Raw genomic sequence first — 24,518 nt, 5'->3', positions numbered from 1 at the left:
ATAGTTATGGATTTCTTAATTAAAAAATGTTCTAGTCATTTTCAGGTAGCAAACCCCATGGAATAAAGTTAACTATACACGGAATTTAGCAAAAAATTGATAACCCACCAAAGTCATTACAAAATCAAAAACATACCTATAACCCAGAACTATTGTAAAAAAAACAAACAACATACCTATAACCCAGTACTAATGTAAGAAAAGAACAAACAACATACCTATAACCCAGTACTATTGTAAGAAACAAACAAACAACATACCAAATAAATCCCAAAGAAGTATGCTTGCAGTATATGATGCACACAGCACTGCATGTACTGATGAAGACATTCCAGCGCATCATGCCGATCTGGCTAATCGACGCAGCATTTAGGCTGACAAAAACATTCCACTTTTTGGCCTTATCACTGCCACTTCCTTTGTATGAAGTTTGTATTCTTTAACTCTTGTATTTAATGGTGCTTTGACTCACCTGTGATTCTAAATCTCTATCTCTATACACTCATTTAAACATATGTGCCATTATTGATTGTCTTGTACGTCATTTCGCTTAAAAGTGCCAAAAACTTTACATTTTCTCTCCAGTCTTCTAACTCTCCTGGTAATCCTTCTACATAAGGAATTTAAATTCACACAAAGGTTCTTATTTGTATTATTTTCTTATTCACGATGCTTTTATTATTGTAATTGCACCTATTTACAACACTCTAATGGTATATATGTTTGTGGCCCACTTTTGTTTGAAGATACTCTTAGCAAATAAACTGTTTGTTTATCGAACAAACAATTTTCTTTGATATTCTTTAAGGCTTAAGAAATATAAGTGTGTGTATTATTCTTTCGATAGACCGTTGTGTTAAAACGTCCCTAAATGGTAATGTTATATAAAAATGTGTTATTTTAGAGTTGCACCTCTTGAAGTATGAAATATTATACAGGACTCTATTATAATTTTTTATGAAATTTAGAAGGAAGTGGAATGGATTTTAGTAAACCCTCATCATTAATTAGTGTTATATACTTTTATTTATGTAAAATTATTCCCAAGCATAGATTCGTATTGGGTTTGTAACCTCTTTTATAAATTGTTATCTGAAATTGTACGCCATAATTCAACACACTACGTGGTTAAAGCAGAATTTTATATTCTTCATTATTTTGCACTTTTAAATCCTGTGTTAATTATTTTTAATTTGTTCAATGTGAAATTTACCACAATCATCGCATTTAATTTCAGAAATTGTAAATTTGTTTTCGATCGAAAATTGTATCTTTAGGATTCCATAGTATTTGAGATATTATCTTGTTGTTTGATTTATAAGAAACCGGTTTTTTAAGTCTTGTGCATTTGGTTCGAGAAGTGCTTGATGTTGTACACATTAATTCTGGTTTTTTATCTTGAAGTGGCCATAACGCTATACTACCTTTGCTAGTTTTCTTTTAACCGATTTTTGTAGTATATAATCAATAAGTTTGGTGCTGCAATATTGAAGATAGTAATATTTATCATGCAATTTTGTTCTTTGTAATAACTTTTAGTTCACACTGGTGTATTTACATTTTTGTAAATACTTGAATTAAAAGTAAAGTTACTGGTTTTTTACAGGGTAGGCTCATTTATGATTCGTATGAGTTGTTTCTATACTGATGTAAATCCAAATTTTGTTTCTTTTCTAATCAGTAAGGTCGTTAAGAATGGTATACTACTATTTGGTTCAACTCAATATTTAAATTTAATAGAAGAATGTAGCGCTGTGAAACAATCGTGCAGGTTTTGGTTTTAATTAAATATCGTATCATCAACAAATCGTATACATTTTCTTAGGAAAATATTTAGTTTTAGATTTATATTTGGCTGTAGTTTATAAATTACTCATCAAGATATTTGCAATAAACATTGAGACATAGACGCTGCATAAATTCTAGTGTAGTAAAGATTCTTTGAATTGCAATGTGTTCTGCTTAACGGAGTATTCATAAATCTATTTTTTACATTATTATAAGTTAACCGATATGTAATAATTTTCAATCTATACTCAATTAAAACACTAGGATAAAGTGCTACATAAAATAATACGAGGTATTCTTCTTGTTTCGAAACAACTCCTTAAATTGATCATAACATCATCTCTATTACTGATTGAAAATATAAGAAAACCTTATGTTGTATTTTATGTTTATGTGAGGAATGATTTTGTTTCCAGATTTTTTTCAATATTCTTAAAGTATATGTCAGATCTTATGGAAGTGCTCCATTTTCTAAATACTGGACGTTACTTTCTTTATATGAAGAAATAAATTCATATAATCATTTCTGATATTTGGATTAAAATTTTATACCTTGAACTAGTATTCATTTATTCTTTGGAAAAAGTTGTTTATTCTTTACATAAAGAAAGTAACATCTAGTATATTCCAGTATTTTTTTTAAATACATCGTGATTTATAGTTAATTATTTTTTGTTGAGCCAAAAAAGTCTACAGTTTCTAATGATAGACATTTTTTTTGTTTAGAGAAAAAATTTGTAGATTGAGCCAATTTAGCTTTGCATTATATAAAAAAGAAGGACTCTCAATTATTTTATTTAGTATTTGAATCTTAATCATAATAGTTTTTGGAAAAAAATCTTACATATTTTGCAATATCTTAAAAACTGAATATGAAATCTTATAACCATACATTTTATTTGTATTTGTAAAGTCAGTGGGCTTCAATTGGAAATAATTTAAAACTAGTTGTAGTTATTGTACTGAAAAACACAGTACAGTCATTTAATCAAGTCCAATTTACATTGGTATTTTCCTTATTAAGTACTTACATCTTCCTCTAGAGAATTCTCTGCAATGGTTTTCAAGTATTTATCATCTTTCCACATCGGAAGGTCTGGTAAAACGTTCAGAATATTCGCTACCTTCTGCTTGTAGGTTTTGGCGTCTTCCCCCACGTCTCTCTTGGTCAGCCTGGTGTAGTAGTCCTCGTTTGTCTCTCCCGGCAGCTGTTTGTACAGCAGTTTGTAGTAGTCACCGGAGTCTGTATAGTTTCCGTCATCAATCCAGGCTGGGGAGTCTGGGAACATCTTCCTCAGTGTTGTAATCCTAGTCACATACTCCTCATCGGTTTCGTCAGTCCTCTTCGTGTAGACGCGTTTCTTGTAGTCATCATTGGACTCGCCAGGTTTCTGGGCGTAGACACGTTTATAGAAGTCGTCTTTGGTTTCTCCAGGTTGTTGTACCTAAAAGTATGAATATTATGTTAAAAATTTGCATTAAATATTATGTCAAGAATTTTTAACCTTACAAAAACCTTTTAATCATTACAAAATAGTTAATACAGTCATACTTCTATAGCTGAAATTTCTTATTAGAAAATTGTTATACGTGTTTATGGTAGCATGTTTTACTTACATTTTCATCTATGGAGTTGGTTTCTATAATCTGTTTATATTTATCGTTAGTCCACAATGATGATTCCGGGTAGAGGTTTTGAAGTATCATAATCTTTTGTTTGTAAGCCGTAGCGTCCTCTCCATCATCTCGTGCTGTGAGACGGTTGAAATAAGTTTCCTCGTCCTCACCAGGCTTTGGATCGTACAGAAGTTTATAGTACTGTTGGGAATACTTCAGGTCACTTCCTTCCGTCCAAATCTTAGACTTTGAAAATATCTTTTTTAAAGTTGTTATGCGAGTTATGAATTCCTCTACGGTTTCGTCCGTTCTTTTGGTGAACACTCGCTTCTTGTACTCCTCGTCTGTCTCGTTGTCCTTCTGTGGATACACTCTTTTGTAATAATCTTCTATAGTTTCTCCAGGACGTTTCTGCAACGAATATAATACAATTTAATTAAAATCAAATAGAATTGCAGTTTAGTCACATGAGGTTTTAATGCATACACAAAAAAATTAATCTTATCAGAACTTTTCAGTTCATTGAAATTAAAATCTTTTATTCCCCATATGTAAATGTACAGCTACGCCACACACCGTGTCGCGTAACAGGCCTCGCTGAAGTTGCATGCAACATTTCAAGTCTATAGCTCGTTTCATTTTTGATAATGCCGTACAGTCGTACGGCACACATTCATACAAAACACATTATTACATCCCCCAGGCAAAAGAGAAATTGTACCCGGTTAATCGTTTAGTCTACTGAGTGATTGTACGTGAATGAAGACCCTTGAATGACGTTTATCCAAATTCAATTATTGAATGTGCACCATCACAGACTACATTATTCTCTTTTTAGAAATAAAGTTTGATGCAAAATTTAAAGTCCTCAGTTTATATTTTGCTTCAGGTATCCTTGCCACATGGTACGTTCACATGTGTCTGTTATTCACATGTGTTGGGCTTCGTAGCAGTATTTAAGTATAATAAGTCACCAAAAGAATATTTTGTGTGTTGGGGTAGTTAGTTGACATGTTTTGATGTATTAACTAACGCTCAACCAAATTACATGTAGAACCAGCGCCATAATTAATACCAGTGTTTCCTATATAGGAATGAAGCTTTATGCAACATTTCCAGTTTGTTGGTTAGTTCATTTTTTAGATATCGTGTGGGCAGGCATACAGACAAAAATAATATTTTTCAATCACTGAGTCAAATAATTATAAATGTACATGATTAAATGGAATCTTTACCTAATAAAAGTATCAATATATCATTTTTTTAATACTACATAGAAATGATAATATAATAACTCTAACGTAATATGGACTCACCTCTTCTTCGGTAGTAGAGGTGCTTTCTTCTATCGTACGAGTAGAGGTTTTAGATTCTTCAGAACTTTCCGAAGGTTTTGCAGTTGTGGTTGCAGAAGCACCAATGCCTGAAGTTATATGTTCATTATATCCATCTCCGTGCGAGGATGATTTATTTTCTGAGACTTCATTAGTATGTTCTTCCAAAGTCCTGGTAGTTTTTTGAGTCTTAGTCTGAGTGTAAGCTTCTATTTCGTATTCAACAGCTTCAGTTGTTGGTGCAGCAGCGGTCGTTGGGGCGGCAGTAGTTGTTGGGGCTGCTGTGGTTTTTGGAGCCGCAGTAGTTGTTGGAGCCGCGGTAGTTGTTGGAGCTGCTGTAGCTGGAGCCGGAGTAGTTTTAGGATCTTCAACTCCTCGCTTATTTTCCGAGGATTTGTTTTCCGAGTAATCAGTTGAGTGTTCCTCTAAAGTCCTGGTAGTCTTTTGAGTCTTAGTCTGAGTGTACGCTTCTATTTCATATTCAGCAGCTGCAGTTGTTGGGGCGGCAGCGGTTGTAGGGGCAGCTGTAGTTGTTGGAGCTGCTGTAGTTGTTGCAGCCGCGGTAGTGGTTGGAGCTGCTGTGGTAGCTGGTGCCGGAGTAGTTTTAGGATCTTCAACTCCTCGCTTACTATCCGAGGATTTGTTTTCCGAGTAATCAGTTGATTGTTCCTCTAAAGTCCTGGTAGTCTTTTGAACCTTAGTCTGAGTGTACGCTTCTATTTCATATTCAGCAGCTGCAGTTGTTGGGGCGGCAGTAGTTGTTGGGGCTGCTGTGGTTTTTGGAGCCGCAGTAGTTGTTGGAGCTGGAGTGGTAGTTGGAGCTGCAGTGGTTGTTGGAGCTGCTGTAGTAGCTGGAGCCGGAGTAGTTTTAGGATCTTCAACTCCTCGCTTACTTTCCGATGATTTGTTTTCCGAGTAATCAGTTGAGTGTTCCTCTAAAGTCCTGGTAGTCTTTTGAGTCTTAGTCTGAGTGTACGCTTCTATTTCATATTCAGCAGCTGCAGTTGTTGGGGTGGCAGTAGTTGTTGGAGCCGCAGTAGTTGTTGGGGCTGCTGTGGTTGTTGGGACTCCTGTGGTTGTTGGAGCTGCTGTAGTTGTTGCGGCCGCAGTAGTTGTTGGAGCGGCTGTAGTGGTTGGAGCAGGAGTAGTTTTAGGATCTTCAACTCCACGCTTGTTTTCCGAGGATTTATTCTCTGAGTAATCGGTTGTGTGCTCCTCTAAAGTCCTGGTAGTTTTTTGCGTCTTAGTCTCAGTATATGATTTTATTTCAGATTCAGCAGCCGCAGTTGTTGGTGGAGCAGATGTTTTTGGAGCTGCAGTAGTTGTTGGAGCTGCTGTGGTTTTTGGAGCCGCAGTAGTTGTTGGAGCTGGAGTGGTAGTTGGAGCTGCAGTGGTTGTTGGAGCTGCTGTGGTAGCTGGAGCCGGAGTAGTTTTAGGATCTTCAACTCCACGTTTATTCTCCGAAGATTTATTCTCTGAGTAATCAGTTGTGTGCTCCTCTAAAGTCCTGGTAGTTTTTTGCGTCTTAGTCTCAGTATATGATTTTATTTCAGATTCAGCAGCCGCAGTTGTTGGTGGAGCAGATGTTTTTGGAGCTGCAGTAGTTGTTGGAGCTGCAGTAGTTGTTGGAGCTGCTGTAGTTGTTGGAGCTGCTGTAGTTGTTGGTGCTGCTGTAGTTGTTGGTGCTGCTGTAGTAGTTGGAGCTGGAGTTGTTTTTGGATCTTCTACTCCACGTTTATTCTCCGAAGATGTATTCTCTGAATAGTCTGTTGTGTGTTCTACCAAAGTTCTGGTAGTCTTTTGAGTCTCTGATTGAGTGTACGAATCTGCAGCTGCGGTCGTTGGTGCAGCGGTTGTCGTTGGGGCTGCCTTGGCAGTTGGATCTGCGGTAGTAGTTGGAGCTGATGTGGTAGTTGGCGCTGATGTCGTAGTTGGAGCCGATGTCGTAGTTGGAGCTGATGTGGTAGCTGGACCTGGTGTAGTGGTGATTACTGGCTCTTCTTCAAGAGTTCTAGTGATTTGCTTTGTGCTTTCTTCAGTTGTAATTGTTTGGTCGTTATTTCCTGCATTTTTACTATTTTCTGTATTTTTAGGTTCATCACACTCAAATCCATCCCCATCGTCTCCATTCTTTTTAAAGTAGTTTCGAACAAATTTAACTTTTTTCTGGTATTGTTCGTCTGTGAAACCGTCAGGTCGCGTTAACACTCTTGCGTCATATTTGACTTTAGTTTCACCTGGTCTTGGCTTTAACTTTACGTCGTAATATCTTTTTGTAAAGTGGAGTGCTGCTTTATTATTCCAAATTGGAAGTCCTGGCAGAGATTTCTCGACTTTGCAAATTCTCTTGGCGTAATTCTCGTTATCTTCAAGTTCATATTTCTTTAGAATCCTAGTATAATACTCGTCTTCTGTTTCATACGGTTGTTTTTCGTACATCTTTATACAGAAGTCTTCCTTATTCCCAACCTGCAAAAAGGTTATTTTGTATTAAACGTAAGGTATCTTGTTATGAATCTTCAATTGAAATTTTACAAACTTCAATTTTTAGTATTTTGAAGATTTTAAACTGATAATTTAAAAGCATTACAATTACATTAAATTTACAGAGAGTAGGGCGTGAAACATGCGTAAACTGGGTAAATGATGTACTATATAATTATCTGATAAATTACTAGCTTACGCTATACAAGTTAGTTGTGTAACTGAGGAACCACTTAGAACCTCGAATAAATTCAATGTGTGTCCGTTATGTATCCCAAATATGTCGTTTATAATAATAAAAATACATGTGGAGTAATAGGTAGGAAAGTAAAAAGTGTATAGGAGTGAATGTAAGCTTTAAATTGGTAATATTTAATCCAACTTTGTCTTCTTAAAATTATAAACATCCCGAGGAATCTACAATATATGAAACCTTTAGTACTGTGGGAAATATGAGAGGTTTGAAGGTATGGTGTTCAATAAAGAATTCAAGGTGTAACTCATGTTACGATAATTTTATCTATGCTTCTTAGGGTGAGGTATTCGAATGTTTTCTTCTCGATAAAAGTCACTATTGTAGTATCTCTTGACCTATGAAATAAATGATACCTAAAATAGTACCTAAAAGCTACTTAAAAGGGGGGTTTTAACTCAAAATAGGGCACAATTATTTTGTGAGAGCTGGTATGATAAAAATAAAAAAGATATGACTGCATCTCCTTTAAGTAAAACTTTTATAAAAAATTTCAATACCTGGGACCCAGTAGTGGTTGTCTGGGACGAAGTCGAGCCAGAGCTGCTAGTACCGTCAGAAGTCTAAAAATAAACATTTTTGTTAATATGTAAAGCTTAATACACTCTAAAGTGAGTAAAAATTGGAAGTGTATGAATGTTGAGCTTAGCTCTATGTTGCCATTCGCTTAGTGCAGCGTCTGACTATCAAAGACTTTACTCCTGGTATCTGGAGTCCACGTATGTCTGAAGACAAACAAATAGTTGGTGACGAAGACACTCAAAACGATCTCTTTTCATCGTTTCGACACCAGAGACAGCTGCCTAGACTACGATAATGGTCTCTGGTTTACTCAGCAGCCAACCAGTGTAATCTAGAAGAGGTGACATGAAACTAAATTCAACATTTACATTAAATTAATCCCTTTCCACCATAGCTACGTCGTCTGTGTTGTATAATTAACTACTAACCATGTTTTTTTTATTTTGCAGTTGTGTTTGTTGGAGGCAGTTCTTTGGGTTTTATCTAAGGCATCCATGGAAGGAAACTGGTAAGTAATTTTACAATGTTTGTATAGCGTCAATTTGTACTGGATTACTGTCTCGTTCTAAATATACAATTGCTATTGAAACTCTGTACGCAATTTAAAATAATTATAAAGAAACGAACGTCGTAATTCAGTATTTTAAATTATTTACAAACTAATTCTTTACATTATTGTTGATTAGTTGCCCGCATATTTGCACGCAAAAGTCTATTCAGGTAAATACAAACACTCTTAAGATAAATTATGGTCACTAGAAGACCAATCTACTGATTCATTTCAGAATAAGGAGAATATAAGAACCAGAACAGTTTTTATAAGTAGCAGTCAATTCAAATTTATTAAAAAAAAACTCCATAATAATTGATAAGATAGCTCCAAACATTTTCTAATTAGTATTTTTAGTATCTTAAATAGTTTTTTATAAAAATGGTCTATCACCAAGAACTGAAGCTGTATTGTTAAAACAGGTTTCAAATAATCGTATCATGATTAAGTTCAATAACCAGCTTACCGGGCCATTTCGTTTCTTTATGGCATTCAAACCTTAAAAAAAATTCAAAACAACTATGGAAAAACAAGAGAAAAACAAAATGTGTTCTGGAATGCTTATAAAATTTTCTAAATTTTTGCTATGAAAATTGGTTTGTTTGACGAAAAGATATTGAATACATGCAAATATCTTGGATAAATTTATAATATTTCAGTTGTCACAAAATTTAACCCTCTTCTTCCGCCTAGGCCGGAAGACTATTATGATTTATAACTGAAGCTGAAGAAGTGAACAGCGGGAAAGTCTCGAAACGTCGAGGCCTCATATATTTTTATTATTCTACACAATTAAAAATGTCCTTCTTTATTAATAAATGTTAACTACCTGACTGTCCTTGGATGTGGTCGAAGTTGTAACCGAGCGGCTAGAGTCCGTAGAAGATGAGGACTGAAACAAAGAATAATGAGGATTTCAATTCTCTCTGTATTCAATAAATTTCACACTTATAAATATAAACATATTTTAAAATCTTTGACATCAACTGAGTCACACACCCTTCAGCTCCCCATGTCTTTTCTCTCTGACAACGTTGGTTGCTTTGGTCCAGGAACTTAACCACGGAATAAAATGCGTTTGTAATTAAATATTCTTCAACGCCTTTTTGAATTTTGATTGATTTGATGGATTTCTTTTTTCTGGCAAACAATTTATAAATCTGAGATTTTACAATTTACCCATCTGAGATGGAAGCTGTAGCCTGTGTTGAGCACTCTTTAGATTTCTCCGACTCTTGTATTATAACCATGTACATCCTTAGCAGTGTGAACTTAAACCAAAAGAGAACACTGAAATTGCTATGCGCTTGTCTCAAGCTCATAACAATGTCAGTAATTTGAGAAATCGAGCAGGCCCATCAATCGGCCACGTACATTTTAGCCGTTAAAATCGTGCCGTCATTAAAAACCCCAGTGAAAGTCCTTTGCATTACAGTAGATGTAATGAATGTTATTCGTTGTCATTAGAACTGTTGTGTTAAACTGTTACTTGACTCACAGAGGTTCCAGGTGCAGATGTCGGTGACGATGTTGGAGCTGACGCGGGAGTTGTCGGCGCTGTTACATCTCCTGTTGAAGACTGTTCTGAAGAGGTACTCTTACTCTGAAATATATACTTCGTTGCAGATTTTATCAACAAAAAAACTAAAACCTTACATTACATGTAGAACATAAGTAGTACTTAAAATTGTTTAGAAAATGTTAACAATATTCTTGACAACTAATGTTAGATTTGAAATTCATAACAATATACAGTAAATAATACTAAAGGTATCTCTGCTCTGTGAAGATTATACTTTTTAACAATTAAATTTAACTTGCTTTTGTCGAAGATGACGATGACGAAGATTGCTTGGTTGTCGCCTTTACGACCTTCTTTCGTGTTTTTGTGGTTGTAGAACTTGACGAAGAATATCCCTAAAACAAAAATAGAAGAGAGAATAATTTTAAATCTTTAATTTAAGTTTCATTTTTTAACATATAAGGTTAAGGTTAAAATGAGAACTACCATAATTTATAAATATAATTTTTATTTCACCTATTCATTTTTCGGAATATTGATTAAAAAACTGCATTTTGTAAATCAGTGCCAAGGGTAGTGAAATGAGTTACGGCCAGTCTATTACACTGCCATGAGGGAAAGGATCAAATTTGCGGTAACCCTCAGCCTAAGTCATTGTGTTTTGCAGGTTTAAAGCTGATACGATAAACATTTGTTGGAATAGCTACAGGTTTCTAAGTTGTAAAGGCTTGTACAATAGAGTATTATGGGATAAAATGTGACTTGATAATAGGTAAAATTGGATAAAACATTTATATTCATTTTTAGGAATTCAGAATTAAAGCACTGTGGAAAATTTTAAAATCAATTTCACTACGACCTACTCTTATAAGTACACAAGAAGGATGGACCGATTATAGATGGATAGTAGTTTGCAGGAGTAATTTAGGCAAGCTGAATTTTCTACTCTTAATTACTAAAGATAATTACATGACAAACATTACACACTTACAGAGTCAGCTGGTGATGTTACCACGGGAACGCTCTGAAAGGAAATTGACATTAAAATCACGATTTACACAATGGTATAGCAAGTTTTAAATAAATTCATACTAAAAAAATTGAAATTACTACGTAGAAACCAACCTGGCTTACACCGGTTTGCTAAAATTGCATATGTGAATAAAGTTTTGAGTAATGATTCTCTAAATAGAACTGAAATTATTTAGCCTGATGAGAAACTAACCTCGTCCACACTCCTGGCGGAAGTGCTATCTCCGCTGCTGGATCCGGAAGTAGTCGTAGTTGTTGTCGTCTCGGTTTTCTACAGAATAGAGACAAAAATGTAAATTCTTTCCTTTCAAGAGAAGTACTTATTTTCTAGTGATGTTCAAACTTCACTAGAGGCGGCGGTAGACATATTTCGAAATCTTGATTTACCTGAGAGCCTGAAGTTGGAGTCTTTGATTGGTCAAGAGAAGTGATAATGGTGGACGCGTCACCATCATTGCCCAGAGAAGAAACATCTACAGTAATTGTGTCCGGAGCCTTTGTTGTTGTTACATCGCCACTGGGAGCTGATGTTCCATCAGGTGTGGTCTGCATAAGCATTATCAATTAATTATACATTGAACAACGGACTTTGAACAATGGACTGAACATACAGACATTGTTTTAGTGAGCCGATGTACCATCAGGTGTGGTCTGCATAAGCATTATCAATTAATTATACATTGAACAATGGACTGAACATACAGACATTGTTTTAGTGAGCCGATGTACCATCAGGTGTGGTCTGCATAAGCATTATCAATTAATTATACATTGAACAATGGACTGAACATACAGACATTGTTTTAGTGAGCCGATGTACCATCAGGTGTGGTTTGGATAAGCATTATCAATTAATTATACATTGAACAATGGACTGAACATACAGACATTGTTTTAGTGAGCCGATGTACCATCAGGTGTGGTTTGCATAAGCATTATCAATTAATTATACATTGAACAATGGACTGAACATACAGACATTGTTTTAGTGAGCCGATGTACCATCAGGTGTGGTCTGCATAAGCATTATCAATTAATTATACATTGAACAATGGACTGAACATACAGACATTGTTTTAGTGAGCCGATGTACCATCAGGTGTGGTTTGCATAAGCATTATCAATTAATTATACATTGAACAATGGACTGAACATACAGACATTGTTTTAGTGAGCCGATGTACCATCAGGTGTGGTCTATATAAGCATCATCAATTAATTTTACTTAGACCACGGAACTGGACATACTGACACTGTTTTCGTGATCTGAAGCAATGTATGATTTTAGAGATTAAAGTTTTACGCTGTTGTTTTCATAGATTTTGAGGAGCCAGAATCACCGGTTGTATGAAAGTAAATTGTAAGGGATACCCATAAATTGACATAATAATTTTAGATTTGATATCACTATTAATCGTACCGCTCTGCTGTAAACTAGTTATTTGGAAGATATCGTATTACATTATTTCGAGATTTGATAAAGGAATCATATTATGAGAATGACGGTACTCTGAGACCTAGAGGTTTGCTTTATCAATGATCAATACTACTTATATTTATACTTTCTTAAACTTTCCATCGCGTTCGAGTACTACAGGTTCCTTATTTTCTTCCGATAAGGACAATATTTATGATATTTTGAAAGTTTCAAGACACAATCTGTAACTTCAACTAAATGGTGTATCATCTCTTACAGCTTGTAGCAGAAGGGCGGCTATCTTCTATAAATCTAAAATTAACAATACATTTGTACTTTGCGCGTTCGAACAAATAAGTTATATGGGACGACACTAATGGTTGACATATTTTATTAATAAAGACCTCTAAGAGTTAGAAGTCCACGATCTAGAAACCTTTTCAATATATCTAATTAGTTACAAACACAAACATTGTTTCATAAATTGAGAAAACATTTCTTATGTTAACTGTGAAAGATCTATAGTAATTCCTTTGACAAAAGTATTTTTTTGTTCCCTTAGAAACAAAATTACCTTAGAGCCAGAGGTTGAGGTCTCTGTGGTTGTTGTCTGTTGAGAGGTTGAGGAGTTCGGATCACTGGTTGTGCCTGGAGCTGCGGTTGTTGTTGTAGTCTCGTCCTCCACAGTCCTTGTTGTCTGAATCGATTTACAAATAAAAAATATAGTTAAATAAAAAGAGGAAAACTAAGACTTTCAGGTATATATTCATTATTACTACTTTAGAAAAGACTGGTGGTTACATTGTTTGTTTGATATTTTATTAATCAATAACAACCGTTCATGTTTTAAGCCCCTTACTTCCTTACTTTCACTACCAAGTGGTTGATAAGTGTGTTTAGTTGTTGATAGTAAAGACATCCTAGCACAGTGAGAATAAAACTTTTGGATTTTGTACTGACACGGACAATTTTAAACTGAAAAGTAGTGGCAGACTCAGAATACAGTACATATCATAGCATATTTAGTCGGTTTTTGGCTTTTCGGGCAATTTTTTTTTTTTTTTTTTTTTTTTAGCGTTGGGGTATTGGGGTGGATTTACAGATCCTCACACGTCAACCTGAGCTTATTGTGTGCCCATTTGATGTTAGAGGGGTAAGCCTATCTTTGTGCCCTTAATTAGGCTAAGAAGCTTTTCCCCGATACTAGCATCTGGTTCGTCGCTTCGGGCTAATAAGAAAAATATATCCCGTATTTAATAATACACATACGAGTATAGTACCTAATTGTAAACGTGTAAAACTAGACGACACGCATTTTACCAAGGTGTAAATAAGGATAACGCCAAGAGCAAGTAAGAAGAAAATTTAATAATACCTAGTATTTTCAGAAGTCTTCTCTTCATTATGAAAAATAATTTTCACGAATATTTACTGTTGAAATTCGAAGACTTCCACATCAATTTTATAGAAATATTCATGGCCCTATCATGCAGGAAGTTCAATGTTTCTAGGATCTGCTCCATACAATTTCGCAGTTTTTCAAGTATGTTTGATTGCGAAATTATTTATACCTAGGGCTAACAAGGTGGCTGTTTGCTTACGGATTTTACTGGCGATCAAAATATCCAGCTTTGCTTTGGTTATTCGAAGAAAGTTTCAACTTGCAAAATGTTTCGTTCTAAACTAACTCTACATCTGGGGTTGTAATTTTTTGATAAAAATGCACGAATGGTATTTTTTTATAAACGATAACTATCTTTAAAAATGCGTTAGAGATTTTTATTTTCATTCTTGTTGACACAATAAAGTCCTTCCTCCTTATCAGTAAAAAAACAGAATAAAGGCAAATGACCGCTTCCAAAGCGTAGTCATAGCCAGAACTTTCCTATCCTTACTGAAAACATTTTGGAGAAGGTCTTGAAGCTAGCATTATCTGATATTAAAGGTACTAATCAGTTTTCCTGACATTCAATATCTTTTAAACAGTATTTAATTAAAACCATCATCAAGGCCTTACACTTGCTTTAGTTATATGTACCCTATGTGTACCCTGTATCAACTGACACAAAATAATTATAGTCAAAATCCTACCTCTTTCTCAGAAGTAGAAGTCGATGTATCGGTTGCAGAGTCACTCGCCGCTGTTGTTGGAGCGCAAGTGGTCGTTGGGCTGCCCGTACCGTCACTGCTTGTCTGGCGATATAAAGCGAAGCATATTCAAAATAACATAAAATAACATACATTCAAAATAAGCATATTGGTTAATAACAGAATATTTCGTTGAATACAACATATATTTACAACGTGATGTTCATGCTCTTACAGTGAGATCATTCATCTAACAAGGTTATGTGCCTTGGTCTCCAACACCGAAGATAACAGAGGTCTGTCAGCTTTAGAGCTCGGTTACTGGAACCAGAAACTGCTCAGTTACTATTTCAAGTAGTATGATCTTAATTTAGAAAGCAGTCTACCACACATTACAGATGAGAATTTAAATAAGTACTTGTTGTTGAAAGTATATTGTAAACTGCTGCCAAATGCTCGTATAACCCAGCGAGTGCTAACGCAAAATCAAAAACCTTTAAATTCAATCATCACTGCTGCTTTACATTTAACGTTAGTTCACGGTGGTTTTCTGAACTGTAGAGCCGGTGTACCCAAGCCTGAAGAGACTACACCACATAAGCACATCTCCATCCTGAGGGACGGATTAGGTGTAATATATCAAGTGAAGGATCAGTCAATTTTGAAACTCAGAGATGCCGTAACGATGAATATACACACATAAGTCGTTTCGTAGCCAGCTTCAATGCTAGGAGAGGTTGTGCTTTCGGTTCTAAAAATTACTTTTAAAAATTTTAGCTTGGTAAAAAAGAAACCCAAAGCAAGAAAATACTATTCATGATTAACTATTTGCTCTGATATTGGTGAAGTGTTACAATATGATATATTTAATAGGTTGACAGAAATATTAGACCTTACCTATCCATATGCACTATTAACAAAGTTATACACTTGATATACAGTTATAGAAGTTATACACAGAAATACTATAACTTATCTATCCATATCCTCTATACAATGCTGTACACTTTTTATGTCACACAGACATATTAGACCTTGCCTATACATAATCTCTTTTCACGAAGTTATACACTTGTTATACCATACAGAATGAGGCACTAAACTTCTTACACCATGAAACTCACGCGAATACGTTGAAGTGATTATACAGTCGATTTGGTTATTTAAACATGAGATTGATTTATTATTAAATTGCCTTACGAGGCCGTCAATATTGTGACAGAAAAACAATAAAGTGACAGACACTGCTAATTGCGCCGATTTGTCAGTGAACATGTATATTGATTGGATTCTGGTTAAATACATTTAGCTAAGTAACTTGATAGAGATATTATTGCTTTCATAATGAACGTTGATGTTGTCTCTTCCATTCTTGCATTTTTCGCGTTAGTGAAATATTAGAGAATGTCGATGTTGTTCCTTCTACTTTATTCTTCGCTTTGGCGGAGTGTTAGAGAATTTCAATGTTGTTCCTTCCACAGTATTCTTCGCATTGTTGAAATAATAGAGAATGTTGATGATGTCCCTTCTACCGCATTCTTTGAGATGGTGGAGTGTTATAGAATGTCGATATTGTTCCTTCTACTTTATTCTTCTCTTTGGCGGATTGTTAGAGAATGTAGATGATGTCCCTTCTACCGCATTCTTCGAGATGGTGGAGTGTTAGAGAATGTTTATATTGTTCCTTCCACTGTATTCTTCACGTTAGTGAAATATTAGAGGACGTCGATGTTGTCCCTTCCACTGTATTCTCGCCGTTAGAGAATGTCAGACATTGTTTTTTTTCTGGGGTTTTGTTCTATGTGTTTGAATATTATTCAATACATACAACATAGAATTCAATTCAAATTTTTTCATATTATGTATCGGTTTTAAGCAGGGAATGTTTTAATACTAAGTTGAGCCCACTTATAGGACCATACGACACCTTTGATAATTTAATGTTCTTAACGAAGTCTTATTTACTGTATAATTGAAGAAAATATAACAATTCAATTCATATACCTTAGAGCCAGAGGTTGAGGTATCAGTGGTTGTTGTCTGTTGAGAGGTTGAGGAGCTCGTATCGCTGGTTGTGTCAGGAGCTGCGGTTGTTGTTGTTGTTGTAGTCTCGTCGACACTTCTTGATGTCTGGATGGAAAAACTTTTTTATGAAATATATTTTTTATTTCAAGAATGTTTCACAGGATATCCAAAAAGTAACACGTCATAATTTAGAAGATAAATTTGGACATAAAAATAAACAAAATATTCCATTAAACATATTATGTAACGATCTCGCTTCATTTACTATGCGTATGGTTCTTATCTTGTGTTTTTATTTAAATAAATTTAACAGTAAAACATTGTGATTTAGTATAAACTTTTTCTTTGTGAGTTAAATCTGCATTAATACTACGATGAAAATGATATTTTCTTAGGTTTCAGGATAATTTGTGCCTTTAATTGCAAGGCTCAACTATATAAAAATAGAAAAACTATTTAATGTTAAACCAAAATATTCATTCATAATACGAATTTACTTAATTTTATAAAGAGTAGTATAAATATACTATCTCAGATTTCGTCAACCCCGTTTAACAATGAAAATACATCGTTTTTTTCGTTTACGTTGTATTTTCCATAAAAATATTTAAGCTGCTGACAAGTTAAACCAGAGATGTCTAAAACTTATCGAGTTATAATAAGATTCGTGATTCAGAAGAAGTTCTAATAATATTTAAGCATAATTATAATACTGCAACTTAATTTGCTGTAGAACTATAAATTGATTAATAAACGGCGCATCGGACGCTAGCAAAAAATGTTTTTATTAAATTATTTTTTATTCTGAAACAAATATATCTCTTCAAATTGAATAAATATTTACTCCTTAACATTACTTAAAAAATATCCTGTAGTGAGAATTGCATTTAAATATAAATCGTGACTTACGAGTGTATGTGTAATAATGTTGTCAAAATGCAGGAACCTACCTCAGACGAAGTGACGGTCGTTGTAGAAGAACCAGTGTCACTAGGAGCTTTGGTTGTTTCGTCAGTCTTATCACTTTCTCCGGCAGTGTTGGTCTAGAAAATCAAAGTTTGTTTTTATACCTTCTTTGAAAAATGTGACACCACATCCTCAATAGTAATGGACATATAATAAAAGTGGACACCAGGGCTCTACCTTAGAGTGCGATGTTGTAGAAGAAGAAGATTCAGTGGACTGAGAGGCTGAAGACTTGGTGTCAGAAGACGAGGTTTTGCTTGTAGACTGGTGTGTGGTCGTCGTGGTTGTCTTGCTCGTTTTACTACCACTGTCTGTAGCTCCTGTGTTGGTAGGTCCATCAGTTGAGGGCTGAAATTAGATTTTTGTATAAAATATTTAAGATGGATTAATTAAATTAAGATCGTGGATCATAGGTTACAATAAACAGTACTATTTTTAACATGACCTCTACTATAATTGTAGGAAAGCCACTTAGAATGGTGTTGTACTATGTAACACGGAAAAGTTTTAGATACCTTAGTGCGATGAATTTATCCATAGTAAAATTATTATCGTTTCAATACGAAACCAGAGTAGAAAAATAAGCCATTCAACCAGGAAATTTATCTCTTTAAATTAACTGAAGAGACAACCAATATTTTGTAAGAAATAAACCACGTTCAAATATTTGAACTATATTACTTAGAAACGTAAAACTACTGCATAATACTTTTATTACTCAAACTTCTAATGATATTATTTACAAATACAAGTAAAATTGTGTTTATCAAAGCTTGAACCAATAGGTACAGATATGTACTAAATTACAACAACAAACAATAATTAAAGGTAAATGCTAAACCGCTACAATAAACAATAAGTACTGGTACATGTTAAACGACTGCAACAAACCAAAAGTACCGGTACATGCTAAACCGGTGCAGCAAACAATGAGTACAGTTACGTGCTAAACCACTACAATAAACAATAAGTACCAGTACAAGCTACACTACTACAGTACATGGTAATTTACAACAATAAAATACGTGGTAATTTTTGTTGTAAATGAAATGGCACTCAGTGACTAGTTTACACGGTTTTTTATGTGTATAGTTCCAATACATTTTTTTAAGTTTTTGGGAACCTATTATGGCAGAATTCACTATTCCGGTACGAATATTGAAACTCCTTAATGTATTATGTCTGAATTCCTGAATAAATTAAACTTAACCTATGGCCGTTACAAGATAACTTTTACTGTGCAGGCTAGGTTCGAAGTCAGCATAACTGTACAGTTACAAGAACTTATGCGGTAACATAACATGATTCTAAATATAAGTATTTAAGTAGTGACTTTTGTAATAAGGTAACTATATATCTAGTTATTATATATTTTAAAAAAATTCTATCAATATCAGTAACTAATTTTCTATACTTACTCTACTTATAAACTTACAAATCTTACAAACTTTTATAATCAACACAAGGAGGATACGAAACGTAGAGAGAGAAATGAATCTCAGATAACTACTTATCCTAAAGTTGTTCTTGGCGTTTTAATGTTTTTCTTAAACAAACGACGTCTCTTGAACAAATATTGCCACGTGAAGCGTTTACTAGTCAGTTTTAACTAGTTGTTTCAGAAGAGGACTTTTCCACTCTTATGATTTGATTAGTGAATAAAGCAATGTATCTTTATCCCATAAAAAATTAAGGAGAATATGATATGACGTAACGGTTACTTACTACTATCTAATATTATATATTACGAAAACAAAACGTAACACTTAGTTTTATCACGATTTGGTCTTTGATATTCACAATAACTATTAATTATAAAAGTCAAAACAATTAATTCATTTAAAGAAATTATGTACTTACAAGACTTTAAATTCAATACATACCGGGATCTTATACAAGACTAAAAGTCGAAGAATCTGTAATAATGTAGTTTACAATGAAATTACCTGTGAAAGTAAAATTATTATTCCGGTCATTTTCAATGAATAAACTAAACAATTACTTATAATTATAATTATGATTCTCACACGTCACTACCAATAAACTGCACAATTCATCAGCCTTGTTAGTTCTTTTATTTGAAATTTACTTCACGTGTTAAAATTGTGTCAAACAACATTCACATATTCTGTATTAATATTTACATACTTATGAATCACGTTTGTTTTCTGTATTCTGTAAATATTGGAAGTTAAGGTAGGTGTTGAGTCGTCAAAATTAAAATTTAAAAAATGAAAATAAACATTCTCATTCCAACATACTATTCAAATATATGGCTGTCACTTACTATTCCATAACTCGATCATCACTCTTCATGAAAAGTATGAAAAGCATGAAAAGTATCTCGACAAGAGGCGGCCCCTACTCCCAACCTTACCCATCCGAAATAATACTCCGGAAGCAGCGCAAAGGTTCTTATAGGACTGTTTTATTTTGTTCTAAGCTTCTTGTCTAAGAGAAAAAAAAAACACAATTAGCCATATCAAACTAAGGGAGGTATTATAGTATGAGCTTTCTGCATCTGAATAATAAAAGTAATAGCATTGTAATAATCGTACTTTATAGTTCAAACTTCATCCTCTTTACTTGATAGAACATAGGTCTGCACGTTAGAGTTGTTATTCATGAGCACTACACACGCAAGGCCAAGCACATCACCGCTACTGGCATTCACGTAGCTATCCTTACATAAAATTACTAAATGAAATTCCCTCAGTTGGAATACTAGATTTTATGATACAGAAAAAAAGGAGTGTGCTTCAAAGATAAAAGGGTCCGTAAGTGAAGTGTTGGAAGTGTCCATTCTGTACTAAAACCGGCTCAACGCTAAGATCTTAAAGGTTAAAACTATTGTAGGTTATTATTAAAGAAGCAATCTTCTAACAGCGCAAGTACGAGTTTAAGTAACCAATTATCTTACAAACCTTAGAGCCAGAGGTTGAGGTCTCAGTGGTTGTTGTCTGTTGAGAGGTTGAGGAGCCCGAGTCTCCGGTTGTGCCCGGAGCTGCGGTTGTTGTCTCGTCCTCTACCGTCCTCGTTGTCTGTACGTAAATATAATAATTAACGATTATGTGCAAGCTTTTCTGTTTATGTACAATTTTATACTTTTATTTTTTCACATACGTTAAATCATCACTCATCAATTCCTACCTCCGAATCAGATGTAGATGTCTCCGTCTTACTCGCGGCTGTAGTTGGTGCAGCTGTGGAGGGAGCACCTGTGGTTGGAGCAGCTGTGGAGGGAGCACCTGTAGTTGGAGCAGCTGTGGAGGGAGCACCTGTAGTGGGAGCGGCTGTGGAAGGAGCAGCTGTAGTTGGAGCAGCTGTGGTGGTAGCGCCGTCAGACGCACCGGTTGTCTGAACATACAACTCAATGAGCGAAGACTTGTATATTTTGCTAAATAACTAACTTTACATTTCAAAGTACAACTCCTACCACGGTAAGAGCTACAATAATTGCTAAAGTTGAGTATTTCACGGTGTTTTAAATAATTATTAACAAATATTATAAAAATTCTTAATATCAATAATTTGTTTAAATAAACATATCATAAGAATCCTTTACAACAAGAATTTGAAAATTAACTACTACGAACATTTTATAGAACTTAATGATTTTTATATTTTAGGATGTATTAATTACAACATACATAATGTAAGTATTACATAAATTACACGTTTAGTCCTACTGTGGAAAATTGAAATTGGTCTGATTGAAACAGGAATAACTATCAAAACTGCATACAATTCCATAAAATAGTTATAGCTAAATTATTGCAATCTACAAAATACGAAGAATAAACATTAACAAAGCAATATTTAAGCTACAAAAGTCCATATAAACACACAAACTGTGTCATAATGATTTTATTTACCGATGAATGAAAAGTCAAATATAAATACAATGTGCATTGCTGGAATAATCTCTTTACAATTTATTTAATATTGAATGCAGGAGATTTTAAATTTTTCTTGTTCATACCTGAGAGCTGGAGTCAGAGGTGGAGGTCTCGGTCTTGGTGGTTGTTGTCTGTTGAGAGGTTGAGGAGCCCGAGTCACCGGTTGTGTCCGGAGCTGCGGTTGTCGGCTCATCCTCTACCGTCCTCGTTGTCTATACATAGATATGATATGTAATACTACTTAGATTTCTCTACAGAGTAAAACAGTAATCAACTGTATAGTGTTAATAAAAGCGAATTATACAATTTCTTTCAGAAATTTTGGAGGTTAGTGATGTTATGTTATTAGAGTGGAAGTTGAGATTTTTCATTTTTTCATACGGAATGTCTTATTCTCGTCAGTATTTCGTACAAAACAACTTGTATTCTGCAAAATTCAAAATTTAAAATCAAGAAACCATAGTTTTTGTAACGTTTACACAATTTTCTAAGCGTTAAATATAATATTTACAATGTTTGACAATAACGATTCCCCGAGAGAGATTAAGAGGCTATCTTATACCTAATTTTAGTTATTTTATCAAGCAGTTATCTAAATTCAAATATTATAGGTTGTTCATTAGCGTAGTTTGCTTATTAATGTACTTTATGGCAGTATATAGTTTGCAACAACGTCACGCGATACAAATTATTCCCTACCAAACTCTTAAGACTCACATTGTGTTTTTGTTGTTGGTTTATTTGAAATACTAGGCAGCATAATACAAAAATAATAATTTTGTTAATTACGCGTTTCGAAAATTAGAAAATATTATATTATAATTGATATTTTCAGAAAGTGGTTTTGTTAATTTAATTTTCCGTGAAATATCTTTATAGGGGTGTCTAATTGTGCTTGTTGAATAAATTCACTCTATTTTGAGTTCATATATTAACCATTGTTCACAGTCACGGCTATATAAGACAGCATATTAGAAATCTTGGTTGTATAAATAATATGTCAATTAAATTAATAAGTCATAAAAAAGCATTATTTGTTTCAGTAAAGTAAAACTTTTTAAATGATTTTGGGGGAATCATAATGTACACACATTCACAGTGTTTATGCTACAATTTTACAGTCCTCTTTATATTTTTGACCTTTAATTTTATAACGTTTTATGATCGTAAGTAATTAATAGTATTTTACGTCATAAGTAGGATTCTTATAATTGTACCGTAAAAGTAAAAAATATAATAAAATAACTAATCTCTTGATGAAAATTAATGTAACTATATGCATTAATACGTTGCAATGAAAGTCTACCTCCTCGCCAGTAACAGTTGTAGATGAGGCCGTTGTTGCAGGTGCAGCTGTAGTTCCGGGTGCAGCTGTAGTTCCGGGTGCAGCTGTAGTTGCGGGCGCGGCTGTAGTTCCGGGTGCAGCTGTAGTTGTGGGTGCAGCTGTATTTGTACCATCAGGAGCGTTGCCCGTTCCATCGCCGTTAGTCTGTAAATATGATTTCTTTAGTGGAAAATCTTTGGACAGTTCTTTAGCTGTACATATTTTAGATATCGAAAATACATTAATTTAAATGTCGCTACAGTAGTTACCTTAGAAGAAGTAGATGTAGTTGTTGTTGTTGTTGTCGTTGTCTTCTTCGATGCATTTTGCTGTGAGGCTTTAGAGCTTGTATCCTCTGATGTTGTAGTTGATTCGTCCACAGTCGTCTATAAAAATACACAATGGGTAAAATTGTATAAATTAAATGCACTTCGCGCTAAATTATCCTAACAAAAGGTAAAACAGATTTTTAAACTCATAACACAATTTTTATTTACTTTCAAAAGCATGTCGATTATCATTGCAATTTACATAGTTGAATTTTTAAATTTTTTTATGTGAGCAAGAGTGAAATATGTTTGTTGACATTCAAGAATAATCAATGATAGAAGTAAAAGATTAATAATGAACATTATCTCGTAATTTCGATATTAATGTAATATGGGAAAACCTGTTGCGGTGGAATTTTTAAGTTTAAAAAATTTTTAATTGAACCAGAAAGCGTTGTTAAACTCTCATAAATATTCACAGAGTTGAAATAGAGACACAATTCATGTAGTTTTCAGTACTAAATACAATATTGTAATTATATAAGATCAGTTTTTGTACCACTGCGCTGTTTAAAGCAAATCAAGAATATTCCGTTACATTAAACAACATCAATGTGTGGAGAATGAAATATAATGTAAATATTTCTTAAGTATTAAGTTTGGAATGAACCATACCTTAGAGCCAGATCCATCTGTGATTGTTGTCTGTTGAGAGGTTGAGGAGCCTGAGTCACCGGTTGTGTCCGGAGCTGCGGTTGTTGTAGTCTCATCCTCCACAGTCCTTGTTGTCTGGATATAAATATAATAATTAAAGTTTATGTGTGAACTGTCTGTTTATTTTAAGAACTCATACTCCTTAAATTATAACATATACAACAACAGAACTATTACAATTCTGAACCCTACCTCCTTGTCAGAAGTAGAAGTCTCCGATGTGGATGAGCCCGTCTCGCTCGCAGCTGTAGTTGGAGCGGCTGTGGAGGGAGCACCTGTGGTTGGAGCAACTGTGGAGGGAGCACCTGTGGTTGGAGCGGCTGTGGAAGGAGCAGCTGTGGTTGGAGCGGATGTTGTGCCGGCAGACGCGTTGTCTGTTCCATCGCTGCTGGTCTGAACAATATAGTGGAATAAGTGAGAAATTAAGTCATTTGCCATAATCAATCATTTAACTTTTAATGCGACACGAGAGTTCTTAGACTTTAGTAACTTAGGATGAGAGTGCTTTTCTTGGGAATATTGTGCTATCTTTATCTTTTTTATTTAAGTTGAAGTAATATAAGTTCAAGATTAGACGCTTTTTTATCATGATATTTTTAATTCAAAGATTCAATATCAACGAATTAAACCTCGAAAAATTAACACAATCATTTTCCACACATGGCAGGCCATTTTTGAGTGTTTGTTCTCAATGTTTAAACATTTTGTGAAACA

The 24,518-nt window shown here is 34.2% G+C and overlaps 1 protein-coding gene across 25 annotated transcripts in view; it reads right to left on the bottom strand.

Annotated features, from left to right (window-relative positions):
• Nucleotides 1–24,518, bottom strand: part of LOC124358018 (serine-rich adhesin for platelets-like) — a 70,772-nt gene that overhangs the window by 8,239 nt on the left and 38,015 nt on the right. For 18 of the 25 annotated variants that reach the window (XM_046810245.1, XM_046810262.1, XM_046810264.1 and 15 more), the window contains 22 exons: nucleotides 23,997–24,197; nucleotides 23,766–23,879; nucleotides 23,091–23,207; nucleotides 22,804–22,986; nucleotides 21,581–21,709; nucleotides 20,749–20,955; nucleotides 20,523–20,639; nucleotides 17,776–17,946; nucleotides 17,583–17,675; nucleotides 16,612–16,737; nucleotides 14,611–14,712; nucleotides 13,094–13,216; nucleotides 11,490–11,648; nucleotides 11,296–11,373; nucleotides 11,062–11,094; nucleotides 10,370–10,465; nucleotides 10,047–10,151; nucleotides 9,378–9,440; nucleotides 7,977–8,039; nucleotides 4,722–7,208; nucleotides 3,406–3,816; nucleotides 2,820–3,233 (listed from right to left, as the gene is read on the bottom strand). In XM_046810245.1, coding sequence (XP_046666201.1) covers nucleotides 2,820–3,233; nucleotides 3,406–3,816; nucleotides 4,722–7,208; nucleotides 7,977–8,039; nucleotides 9,378–9,440; nucleotides 10,047–10,151; nucleotides 10,370–10,465; nucleotides 11,062–11,094; nucleotides 11,296–11,373; nucleotides 11,490–11,648; nucleotides 13,094–13,216; nucleotides 14,611–14,712; nucleotides 16,612–16,737; nucleotides 17,583–17,675; nucleotides 17,776–17,946; nucleotides 20,523–20,639; nucleotides 20,749–20,955; nucleotides 21,581–21,709; nucleotides 22,804–22,986; nucleotides 23,091–23,207; nucleotides 23,766–23,879; nucleotides 23,997–24,197 — 5,592 coding nt within the window. The remainder of the gene's footprint in view (nucleotides 1–2,819; nucleotides 3,234–3,405; nucleotides 3,817–4,721; nucleotides 7,209–7,976; nucleotides 8,040–9,377; nucleotides 9,441–10,046; nucleotides 10,152–10,369; nucleotides 10,466–11,061; nucleotides 11,095–11,295; nucleotides 11,374–11,489; nucleotides 11,649–13,093; nucleotides 13,217–14,610; nucleotides 14,713–16,611; nucleotides 16,738–17,582; nucleotides 17,676–17,775; nucleotides 17,947–20,522; nucleotides 20,640–20,748; nucleotides 20,956–21,580; nucleotides 21,710–22,803; nucleotides 22,987–23,090; nucleotides 23,208–23,765; nucleotides 23,880–23,996; nucleotides 24,198–24,518) is intronic. The other 7 variants (XM_046810251.1, XM_046810252.1, XM_046810255.1 and 4 more) reach the window with 7 other exon arrangements.

Source organism: Homalodisca vitripennis, chromosome 3 (genome assembly GCF_021130785.1).
Source record: "Homalodisca vitripennis isolate AUS2020 chromosome 3, UT_GWSS_2.1, whole genome shotgun sequence".
NCBI classification, from domain to species: Eukaryota; Metazoa; Arthropoda; class Insecta; order Hemiptera; family Cicadellidae; genus Homalodisca; species Homalodisca vitripennis.
This window is presented reverse-complemented; position numbering and strand designations above follow the sequence as displayed.